Source organism: Vigna radiata, chromosome 11 (assembly GCF_000741045.1).
Source record: "Vigna radiata var. radiata cultivar VC1973A chromosome 11, Vradiata_ver6, whole genome shotgun sequence".
Taxonomy (NCBI): Eukaryota; Viridiplantae; Streptophyta; class Magnoliopsida; order Fabales; family Fabaceae; genus Vigna; species Vigna radiata.
This window is the reverse complement of record NC_028361.1, coordinates 3912478-3925526: the sequence shown is the minus strand read 5'-3', so window position 1 is coordinate 3925526 and position 13049 is coordinate 3912478. Positions and strand designations below refer to the sequence as shown.

Sequence of the window (13049 nt, the reverse complement as noted above, 5' to 3'; positions counted from 1 at the left end):
ATATATATATATATATATATATATATATATATATATATATATATATATATATATATATTATAGATTGGTCTTATCTTTAATCGATGAAACTTCCAACATGCTTTGTAATTGTAAAATAAATTAAATATACTAAAAACTCTCCTTAATCTGTTACTCAATTATTTGTGACATTCGCAAATTAAAAACATAAACATTAGGTACTCCCGCCACTGAATGCATACAAAGTTTCCGATTTTTAAATTGTCAAGTGATAGATAGATTCAAAGGCCTACCGATAATTGTAATTATCTGAAACATTAAAATAAGAAGAAAAAAAAATATTAGCAATCATATGAAAAGAAGAAGGAAGGAGAAACATGCACGAGTGAAGTGAAGTGAAGTGATCACGGATCAGTGTCTTTCGCGTCTTAAGCCCGAAAGAATAAAATTAATGATTTGACTAACTAATCTCTTAAACAAATTAGTCTTGAATAATTAGGTCAATAAAACGACCTTAAGTTTAATTAATGATATTTTGCAAGCAAACAGCGTAAACTATTATTGGTATTAGTCAATTATGTGAATGGAACATGCCAAGTTTTGCCTAATGGTCACTAATTAAACATAATTTAGGTGTAGAAGCTCGTTTTACGAGTCAGAATTTTCTATATTAGAGCTTCATAAGACAGACCATAGATACTTCGACAGATCAGGTCAAGGACACAAAAGTGATTCCCAATTTGCCAAGAATAAAGAGAGAGACGTAGAAGATTGAAACGTTTTTCTTTTCCACCATAGAATTTAAAAAAGCTCGATTATAAGCTACTCAATGTGCCTGTTTTCCATAAGGTTTAATCATTCTAATAGTCCCTATTTTCGGTGACTTTTTTCAATTAGGTTCCTCATTTTTTCTTTTTCTCAATTGGGTCCCTATTTTTGAACAATTGAAGCAATTAAGTCACTATCGTTAGTTCCGTACTAACATCGTTAAAAAGGGTGACACGTGTCAGCTCGTGATTTTTTTGAATTTTTTAAATATATTTTTAATTATTTTTATTTTTATTTTTTATTTTTTTTCTTTTAAAAATAAAATTTGCCACGTGTCAAGTTGACATTATGCCACGTAGCAATGACAGTGTGAGGTGGCACTGACAGTGCCACGTGTCACTGTCAAACCACGTGTCATTGTGTTTGTTTCAATTTGGTCCCTCTATTTTTATTTTGTTCCAACTTTGTCCTTATATTTTTATTTTGTCTCAATTTAGTCCTAATTTTTTTAAAAGTTTAAAAAAATTTGTTCCTTCCCAAATAAAATACGGTATGTACATTTTCCAAATTTTTGTCTTTAAATTTGTTTCTGTTAAGCAAATTATTAGTAAAGATGTATTTCAAATCGAAATATTTAACTCTAGAAACTTTTTACGAATTCTTGAGGAAGTATTGAGGCTATACTTNTGTAGATTACCTTCACAAAAATATTTATTATTGAGATGTTAACTTTTATAGGTTACTCATTCATATTATTAGGTTAAATGATTTCTTTACTACTATATAAATAAAAATGTGTCATATATTAGTTTGTAATTTTTTTTATTTTTCTAATAAAAAAATTAATTTGTATAAATTTCTTTGTAAAGATTTATATACAAATAAAATTTTGTTTGATAAAATTTTGTTTGAACTTGGAGAGAAACAAAATTGTTTAGTTTTTTAAAATATAGGACTAAATTAAGACAAAATAAGAATACAGGAACTAAATTGAGACAAATTAAAAATATAGAGACCAAATTGAGACAAATCTAATGACACGTGGTCTGATAGTGACACGTGGCACTATCAGTGCCACCTCACATTGTCATTGCCACGTGGCTCAATGTCAACTTAACACGTGGATTTTTTTTAAAATAAATAAAAAATAAAAATAAAAATAAAAATAATTAAAAATATATTTAAAAAATTCAAAAAATCACGAGCTGACACGTGTCACCCTTTTTAACGGTGTTAGTACGGAACTAACGACATTGACCTAATTGCTTCAATTTTTCAAAAATAGGGACCCAATTTAGAAAAAGAAAAAATGAGGGTCCTAATTGAAAAAAATCACCTAAAATAAGGACTATGAGAATGATTAAACCTTTCTTTTCCACCATGTTAGTTTAATTGACCAATTCACTGGTTTGGATTTAAGCATAAAATGACAAATGGTTAGTTATAAGGTTGAAGTCAAGATTGGACAGTATTATTTTTTTATAGCCTCAATATTTAACAATTCTCATTTGTGCCTTAAATTTGAAATAAACATTCAGATAATTACGTTGGTTTACATTAAGTAGTTGAAAGTGTCATGTTAATTTGAAAATAAATGAGTTCAAGTCTCCAATTTTGTAAAATCAAATTAGATTTAGGTTTAATGTTTCTATAGGTAGATACTTTTTTCGTCAAGAATTTCAAATAGTCCGACACTTATTCGGGGTCTCAATTAGGTCTCTATTTTTTGTAAAATTGAAACAAATAGAGACTTGTCATCAAATTGGACAAACGTAGTTTAGGAGGCCCTGACATGGCATGCTGACAATATATTTTTAATTGACGTGGTAGTAAAAACATAGTGATCGGTTGGCCTGGTGGTTGTCCTGGAGGGTGGTCGGCCTGGTTGTTAGCCCGGTGGTCGGCCAGACAGTCTGGTGGTCGGTTAGGCTGGTGAGGGATCAACCTAGTGATATCAAGAGACCGTACAGTATTTAGAAATGAAGTCGAGCAATATAAAAATGAAGTCAATAAAGCACAAACACTGACCTTCGTTCAGGTACCACTAGGCGCACCACCCACCAGGGCGACCAACCACCAGACCTTTATTGTCACGTCAATTAAAAGTATACTGTCAACATGCTACATCAAGGTCTCCTAAACAGTGTTTGTTCAATTTGACAGCAAACCTCTATTTGTTTCAATTTTACTAAAATAGATACCCAATTAAGACACTAAATAAGTACGGACCTATTTAATATTCTTGAGGAAAAAATTAAATATTAAACCTTAGATTTAAAGTCTATTTTTTAATATAATATTAAAATCATAAATTAAAATATGTTTGACTAAATATATTCATAATCAATTCTATCATTTTATTTATATGTAATCATTATTAAATTAATTCATAGTGTATAAGAACAAACTCTATCTAATAAATTAGATTTATAAAGTAGAGTTAGACTTGTAATTTCAAGGATTAATCATAAAATAAAAATATAATGTATTTTCAATTTTGTATAATTATTACAAAATAAATTCATTCATCAAATAATAGTAGTTATTATCACAATTTATAGGTTTGATTGAACAAAACACGTATGATCGTTGATACAAAGGTAAACATTTGGTTTAAATCCTTTTTTGGTCTCTAAATTAAGTTCTGATGTGCAGTTTAGTCTCCGCTTTTAAAAATGTCAACCTTTAGTCCCTATGATATGAAAAATGTATCAAATCAGTCCTCATGACAACACTTAAAGAACAATAAATCATAAGTTTTCATACCTAGGTATCCAATATTTTGTGATTTGTTAACGGAAGGTGTTATGAACAATATGAACAACAAATCACTTAATGAAAAACTGGTGATTTGTTAACGAATAGGATTGATTTGATACATTTTTCATATCATAGGGACTAAAGGTTGACATTTTTAAAAGCGGAGACTAAACTGAACATCAGAAATTAACTTAAAACCAAAAAAAGGTTTAAACCTAAACATTTTTATACATGAAATTTTCTGTTGACTTTGTGGAGATTCGTTGGCCATTTTCAAGCCAAGGACAAGTGTGAAACTTATGTGTTAATTAGCACTACGTATCATTTACGAAGTAGTTCTATTTTTATTTTTTTCATGTCTAAATTAAAGAGAGATTAGCCAAAGATGGCAACTTCTGTCAGAAAGATAATGTCGCAATTATGTACTAATTTACATTATATTTTAAGAAAGCCCCTTTGAATGAGATTACATAAAAACGTGTTTGTTTGACACCACATGAACAGAAAGGGAATCAAAGAGGGGAAAAGTGTATATTTAATTTTATTGGCAAAATTCATTTCATTAGACAATACATAAATTTGGGAAGACAATATCGAGGAATGTAAGTAAAAAGGAAAAAAAAAAGGCTTGTTTATAGGAGAAATAAAATGTCAAATTAAATGAAAAGGAAAAAAAGTATATTCCTAAAAAATTTTATAAGTTAGCGTATTATTTTAAATAGCATTCTTATGTCACACAAAAATGTTTTCTTTTTATAAACTCAAAACAAAGCAAAAAAAAAAGGGAAAAAAAACATAAACCATTTTTCTCCTTTTTTATTTCAATATTTTTAGCCTATTTAAATGAACAAAATATTCTATTTCTCCTAATTGTATTTTCTGCTGTTTCAACATATCCAGAAGAAAACAGTTATACTCAGTCCAGAGAGCAAAATATTCTATTTGTCCAGATTTCTAACAAAGAGGAGTTAGAAGAGTGTTTATTAGAATAAATATTTCTTTTATTCAAGATTAACGAGAGTGCATAGTACTAAAATTGAAAATGAGTACTAAGTTAACTAATAGAACCTTTTGGACACAAAATTATTGTGACGAGGTTGAAAGAAGGAACTAGGCCTGTAACAACATAAAGGCCCAACGTGACCTTGTGATTGGGCATAGGTAGGTCTAATGAAGGAGGGGGCTTCTTCTTACACCCCATTATTATTTTCATCCTGCACCTCCAAACATTGATTCCTATTTTGCTCCCTCCAAATTATATACTAATAAATCAATAAGCAATGATTATTCATATGATTTTAATCTACTAATATAAGGATGACCAACTAAAATCTTTGACAAAAATGATGATGAGAGCTAGATAGTACCTTTAATACCCACATCTCTCCATTACCAATAGGTTTATGTCTTAATTAAAAGAGATAATCACATTTCTTTATACCAATTATACTAGATTGAAGGTCAAATTTATATTTCGTATATTTCCCATTCCTTTCACATCCTAACAACATATAGGTCTTCCTTCTAAGTTGCTCATTAACTCTATCAAATCTCATAGTAACAATAACAAACACAAGCTGAAAAGCAATACCTCACACCACTCCAGTAAATCATCACGTGTAGAAAATTCCTCATAAAATGGAGGAAACTTCCATGTTGAAGTTTTGATTTTCTTCGAATGAGTTCCTCAAACCTAAAGAATAAGCTTCCATCTCTAATATAAAAATTATAACTACCTACAAACAACATAAACTAATATGACTAGAAAATCAATGTGCAGAAAGAAAACAATAGGGTGCAGGAAGAAACCCCCCCATGCAAGAAAAAGGCCCGAAGATAAAGTGACATAGAAGCACACTTTAACTTTAAAAAGAAAAGAGAAAACAAATGTTCTGAATTTATGTGACTGTTTTTCCTAACCCAAACTACCCTTATTGTGAAATGCACCCCCTTCATGCTCTGAATTCTAACCCCATCACAACACCAGAGATGTTGCAGCGACTAGAAAGAAATCTGAGATTTAATTAACTTCAGAAAACGAGAGGCAAAAAAGGGTATGCAAATAGAATACCAATCCGTAACTATAGTTTTAAAAAGAAAACTCACATACCACACATCTTAAACACTAAGTTTACTTAAGAAAAAATAAAATTAAGCATAGTAAGTGTTGGAAAGAGGTATAAAAATTGAGAAGTGTATATGATTTTTTTTTCTTTGTCTAAACTGGTCTTGATCTTATGATTAAGAAAGAGAATAAAAGGTGCAGCTTTAGATTCTTAGGTTTTACCCGAAATTATCCTCTGCAAAACCTTTTAGATCTCTTCAAATACAAAACAAGTTCGTTGAATACACACTGTGGCTGACCGTTGCTCCTTTATCATCCAATAATGCTTTTTAGGCAGAAGCATTTTCTTGAATTTTGTTTCACCTTCTTTTGGAAACACCAAAATATAAAACAAACTGTAAAAAGCTGCAGCAAGTGGCCCATGAAACCCAAAAAGTTGAGTGGACAACACTTACCACTGCCCCCCACATCTTTTAAATCACTCATCAAAACTGTAAAAACCCTTCTTAAGTGATAGCTACCCAAAATTCATAAATGCGTTATAATACTCAACCTTTTACAGAAAAAAGTAAAATCAAAATGCTATAGAACAAAAATTCAAATCAAGGACTTAAACGTTCCACAAATATCAAACTACCTTGCACAAAATTTTCGATCGTATAACCCAAATCAAACATCATAGTATTAAACTCAAATCATTCTAACCTGACTCCAATAGAATATTTTACACTTTATTATCAGTTTATAAGGAAAATTGACATCTGAGTACAGCACTGCCCAGTATTCAATCCAAATTACTCCAACATGAAATTCTAATAAAATTGACATACCTCAATTTTGTTTATGTGCCAGAAGATTAGCGTAGTTCAGGCTTAGATTTTTGAGGAAAAAAACATTTTAGATCACAAAAGGAAAGACATTTCTGACATACAGAGCAAGAAAAAACATTGTAGATCAAAAAAGAAAAGACCCTTCCCACAAACAGAGCTAGGATGTTTGAATTGGGGAAGATAATGAACAATGGATTTGTAATCCTGTTTTGAAAACTAACCATTCAAGATGTTCTATTTCCACACGCAAATTTCTAACTGATTTAAATGTTATGCAAGAAACAAAAATGTGTTGGTACATCTGATAAAATTCTAGTAGAAAATTGAAGGAAAAATAGACATAGATCAGAAAAGTAATTCAGAACAGAACTACAACTTAGTTACTACATATATCCATAAACCATGGGAAAACAAACAACATGACAATTATGCTGGAAAGTAACTAAGTTAGTCCTTGTTCTATTCCCAATAGAGAAGCTGACTAGGTCCATACATTATAAATAAACAGATTGCAATGAAATCAAAAGCAATGTCACCTTAACATAAAATCCTCAACACTAACTGCAAGAAAAAGAAGGTCACCAGCACCACTTTGATTTCGCTTAGCTAACAATAAACCGAAAGGAAACCTACAAATCAATACCACTCTTTATTAATGAAGGGAACAAGGCAAAAGAAAACAATAGCACCAACCAAGCTAAAACAGATTTGAGAAAACAAAGACAATATGGACAATGCATGCTTACTTGGGTCAGCATTGATCAACATGGCAGTGCCTCCAAAGTTGCATGTTCCGCCATTTCTCTTGTGCTTCTGCCAGTAACTGTTGAAAGCATAGGAAGCGTGAGCAACCACAGTATCAGGATAGTAGCAGTTTCCCTGCGGCGTAATCTCCATGCAATCAGCACCACCCTCTCCACAAGCATAGTCCATAGCCTGTTGCAGGGTATCTTCAGGAACACTAGGCTTAGCCACACACCACACCTTCTGGACAGGGAATATCTGGGGATAAGGTGAGCCATTGTGTAGCGGATCACAAGGAGGGAGTGTGAAACCATGAGGTGAACTAGCTGGAACACCGAATGGTGGCTCTTCAGGGGCAAAAGCGGGAGAAAGTATTGGTGGGGGTGAAGAAACTACTTGTGCTAAAGGAGGCAAAGGTACATTGGAAGGAATCATTGGTGGCTTGGCTATTTCTGGTGTTGGAGCTGGCCTTACTGGTAAAGAGCCTATTGGGCTAAAATCAACAACTGAAAGCTTTCTTGCTGTGTTTTTTCTCCCTTTTGTAACAATGGCGATGACATTTATGTTGCTGAGACAGAAAAATCCAAGCTTTTTCAAGGAATCAAAGCGAGAAGACACCAAGCTCAAACTTTTATCAGAGAAATGGGAGAAGCCATTATGTGGGATCACAGAGTATGTGGAGTTTACCTCTTGGAGAAACTCTAAGAGGGGTTTAACCATTTTCAAATCATTGTTAGAATAAACTCTGTTTAGAGACAAGCAGTCCAGAGTAAAAGCAACAGAAACTTTTATGTCTTTCTCCAAACCCCACCTCTTGAGTGAGTGGTAGACATTTTTCAGGGAAGACAGAACCTCAGAGAGGTGGTTGTGTTGGTGTTGTTGGCAGAAAGCAGTGGTTCCCACAACTATGGTGGTGATACTGGAGGCAGGGTAGTGTGCAAGAACGTTGTTTCTGAGCCATCTTTCAGCCAATAGAATACTGAAAGAGACCTCATTGAGGTCTTCAGCATTCACTGAAACAGCCAAGGGAAGCTCATCAGCTTGTGATGAGGCTTGTAAAATGTCATCACTCGTCTCACATAGGTTTAGGAACTCAATGGATTCTTGACCAGTTACTGCAAATTTAAACCAACAAAAAACAAATATTAGATTGAGAGAAGAAGAAAAAAAACACATTACACAACATTCAAAGTTGAGAACTTTATGAAAAAATACACATTACCAGTAAGACCCAGAAAACAAAGAAAGAAAATAGGAAAAAGCCACCCCATTTTCTTCAGAGTTTTTGTTTGAAGCACACTTTTTAAACAAACTCAAACTTGCTGGGAAGTTCTCGGGCTCATGCACTTCTTATGTTGGAAATGTGACCCTTTTGAATAGCGCAGAAGAACACCTAACTCGTGTTGGTGTTGCGATGTTTATGAGTTTCTCTTTCTCCACATTGCCTACATCTGCAGTTCCACATCCAAAGTTTGAACCATTTGGAGGAAAAATAGAAATTAGGACTGGTCGTGTAATGGCAGTACAAAGAAAATAAATAAATACACAAAAAGCACAAACATGCTAACAAGTTCTTACTTACAAAGAGAAATGGAGAAATAATATCAGTACACATAATTAATGATCATGCAATAATGAGAATTAAAGAAAAAGTGACCAAGTGAATATTTATTTATTATGAGAAATACACAAAGGTAATAATAATATAGTGAAAGACTTCACTTCAAATATGTAAGTATTTACATTGTTTCCAGTAAACTGTTACACTGATACTTTTTTCCAAGTATTTTAAATAATATTCATACAATTTTAAAAATTTAATAAATATTTACCTTTTTTATATTTTTAACGAAACAATGTTAAATAAAAATTTTGCTAAAATTTAAATAAGTAAGATAAAATAAAATTTCAAAATATAAAGTTAAAGAAATTAATTGCTATATGTTAACAATGTCAATAAAATCACACCATTAAAATTACCATATAATTAAACATTCTATATTTTGTAATAATTTACCAAAATTAAATCACAATATATTTTATATTTTATTTCATTAAAATTTTAGTATAAAATTTAATATTTTTGTATAAAATTAATATTTTTGTATAAAATGTTATTTGATTATATTCAATCCAATTTAATATTTTAGTACAAAATTGTATATGATTAAAATTATTAAATAATAATATAAAATTTATTTAATGTATTTTATGAACTAAACGTGTATTTTTAATATTAAATAATCCCATTCCTTACATATTGGATAATATATTTTTTTTTTGAGAAAAACTTAAACAGTTTGAAAATTAACATTTTAAAACTACAAATTTTACGAAAAATATATTTAAAATTTGTGATTTAAACTAGTACTATTAAAGATTAATTAATTTAGATTAATTTTAATAAAAATGTAAATTTTAATCTCTACTTTCCAATTTCAATAATTAATTCACTTAAATGGAACCCGTATACACCCATAAACAGTAGATGCAACTAAGAAAATCCACTACAAGTATACAGTGCAACCACTTATAAGAGGAATCTTTTGTAAATTTAAAATTTATTGAACACTAAAAATATTAATATTTGCGCTATATCAAACTTATTTAATTCATTTCTGTATGGCGTTATCAATACAATGGGGATTTTTAAATTGAAATTTGTTCATTGCAACTTGAATGATTGTGATGAAAATTTAAAAGACAAAATCAATATATCATTCTAATATTTTCAATTACTGGGTAACTCGCATATAGCCGGTTGTTTCTTCTAGATTAAAAAAAAAATTGGCGCTTTTTTATATTTTGTCAATTTTTTTTTTTTTGTTTTTTTCAAACTTTGGAAAAATATTTCACTAGACTTTAAATTATGATCTAAATAATTTTGTGAGGACTTCTCATAATATTTTGGTACTTTGAACAAGATTTAAAGTATTTTGAAGTTGTTTTGAATATACTCTCAATTTTGTCCTAAATTTGGATGTATAACGTGTAGTTTGAGTAATAACTTTCAATAATGTCAATATAAATACCAACAGTTTCAACATTTTTTAAAATGAAAACGAAAACTAATCTTCTTGAATATGGATAGATCGGAATAAAATGTTATCGCCAGTTGGAGATAAAGGAGAACGAGCCTATGAAGGAAATCACTAAACTAATTGGTCGAAACAAATAAAAATCATACTTAAAGTAATTGATCAACATGCATTTTTGTATAAAATGAAAAAAAAAAATATTACATGTGTTGGTTGCCAAGTTTCATCCGATAAAAGTTTAAGCAGATAAAATGGTCTCGCGCAAAGATGAAGTGAATGAATTTTTAACCTCCCACTTAAATTTTTATTGAATTTACTATGGAAAGTGATATTACAACGTCTTATAATGTTGTGACGTTTGAAACTATAACATTTAACGTCATACGTAAGTATATTTTCACCTTTGCGTCAAAGATTTTCGTGAAACTTACTTAACATATTGTCGAAATTCTAAATTTTCAACGACTAAGAACCAATTGAGGTCGGAAAAACTTAAATTATGACATCTTAATTGAACTTTCATTTACAAAAATGTCATCAATAACTTTTACCATTAACTTTTAAATTTTTTTTGACATTGAACACGGAACATTAAAACTTTATTTTACCATAATTAATATTGCACAAGTGTATTTAAACACGATTAATTTTAAATAAAGTTATATTTAATCTTTATAACTTCATCACTAACACAAAAATTATGTTTTGTAAACTTGACAACTTATTTATAATAAAGTCTTATCTACTTGACCCAACTTGATTTTATTTATAAATATTTGTTAAAATAACCTAGATCAATAATTTTCAATATCAATTTGTCGAAAGGAACGTAACATGTGAAACAAAAAAAGACGTGAAACTCGCGAATTGAAGGAAAAGACACACACTGAACCAACACAGAAAAGGAATCAAGACGTTACAATGAGCCCACCACAGACCCAATGGCCCAATTCTCAGTACATTGCTGGAAGAGACTGTCAAGGACGATAGCCTGATAGCCTAATTGACGGTTCCTACCCATACCGTACAACTACTGAATCAAAGTTCCACCAAACAACCTCAATAATATCGTTTTCCGTTTATGGCTGTCATCATAGTGTAACAGTAATAAACATTATGTTTTATCATGTCTATGATAGTAAATTTTGAGATTAATGATTTATTTAATAAGCTTATAATTAGGTTTAAACTTATTTATTTATTATTTACCTGAAGAAAACAATTTACTTAATTATTCCATAAAATGAGTTCACAAGGTTGTTTACAGTTTGTGTAATCTTTTGGATTAAATATGTTTTTGGCCTTTTAATTTTTAGTGTGAAAATCAGAAATAATACATCTTCAAAAATTTAGTTTAATTTAGTCCTTCAATTTTAAAAATGTATGAATTTAGTCATTTTAACTAAATTTTGTTAGATTTATTTGATCTTTTAAGCACATTTCATAATAGCATTTGGACTGTTTATACTGTTTGACACATTTTTCCTTCAATGTTAATTGAGAAACGTGTTTGAAACATCAAATAAAGTTAACAAAATTTGGTTAAAATGACTAAATTTACACATTTCTAAAATTGAAGGACTAAATTAAGCCAAAGTTTTGAAAAAGAACTAATTCCAATTTTTACTAAAAATTAAAGAATAAAAAACATATTTAACCCTAATTTTTTTATTTGCTTTGAAAAGTGCTACTAAACAAATAGATTGAAAGGGAGCCACTGGACCAATTCAAAAAAATCGCAGTATTGGACAGAGCTAGGCCCACGAGACATCAATTAAAATGAGTCACTCTTGACATAAATAGCCAGTGGCTACTTGTAAGTAGTTAATGTCATTTGTGATAAATATGTTTTTCTTAAACAAAATACTAGGTTCTAGAATACCTGTTCTTTAAATGATTAACTTTTTTTTATATAAAATTTATTTCCAGTTAATGTTGAAAAATACGTCCTGTTTGTATAATGATTATTATAAATAAATTGTTAATTGGTAGTTAATATGTCACATTTGATTAGAAAATAGGAATGAGAATTTCCCATCCATCGTATTTCTAAGTATTGAAGTATCCTATTTGTCTGTGTTTCAACTCTATGGAAAAAGATGTTGGTGCTCTTATATTTGCTTTCAACTACTCAACCCGGAATGTTCAATTTATATAAAGAGCAATAATAAGTATTAAATGAGGGTATAAAATAAATTATCGGGTATCATTATTTGGCTAAAATACATTATTAGGTATTCGTGTGAAAGAAAAAGAGACAGAAAGAAAAATATAAAAAAAAGTTATATATCACTTATTATATGATTGAGGAAAAAAATATATTTACATTGAGAAAAAAAAAAAAGAAAAATTATCAAAGTTGTTTTGGGTGTGAGATAAAAAATTTTAATTAAAACACTTATATACACTTTTTTTTTCTTTAAGCCTTTTAACGTCATATTTGATCTTTATTGTAAAAGTTTTCAATGTCCTGGAAATTCTAATTCCAAATGGTGGATGTGTATTTCTCTAAAACTTATATGGAGGATTGATTAGCATATTAAAGTATTAAATAAACAATAAATATAATCATCAACTTTTTTATCTCATATTTATATTTATAAATTTGGAGACAGATTTGTGATTAACATAGTCATAATTATGCTTTAATACCTTATAAGCATAGTTTGTCTTTAAACTTGATTGTGAGTAGTACTTAAAGTTTTTAAAGGTCGGTGACCATTCAATCATCTTCAAAATCTAATGTAACAATTGCTATAAAACATTAATCCTAGGTTACACTATTCATAATTGACTAGAGAGTCATCTAATACAATAATGTGAAAATACACGTTTGATTAATTAAAATATATAAGAAAACTTGAT

The 13049-nt window shown here is 29.7% G+C and overlaps 1 protein-coding gene across 1 annotated transcript; it reads right to left on the bottom strand.

The window, feature by feature from the left end:
* Nucleotides 1–6694: 6694 nt before the first annotated feature.
* Nucleotides 6695–8675, bottom strand: LOC106776626 (glucan endo-1,3-beta-glucosidase 13). The gene is made up of 3 exons (XM_014664109.2): nt 8369–8675; nt 7149–8261; nt 6695–7031 (listed from the first exon to the last, which is right to left on the bottom strand). Exons 1-3 carry the CDS (start codon nt 8415–8417, stop codon nt 7009–7011), a joined length of 1185 nt encoding a protein of 394 aa, XP_014519595.2. The 5' UTR covers nt 8418–8675; the 3' UTR covers nt 6695–7008.
* Between the last annotated feature and the right edge of the window lie 4374 nt (nt 8676–13049).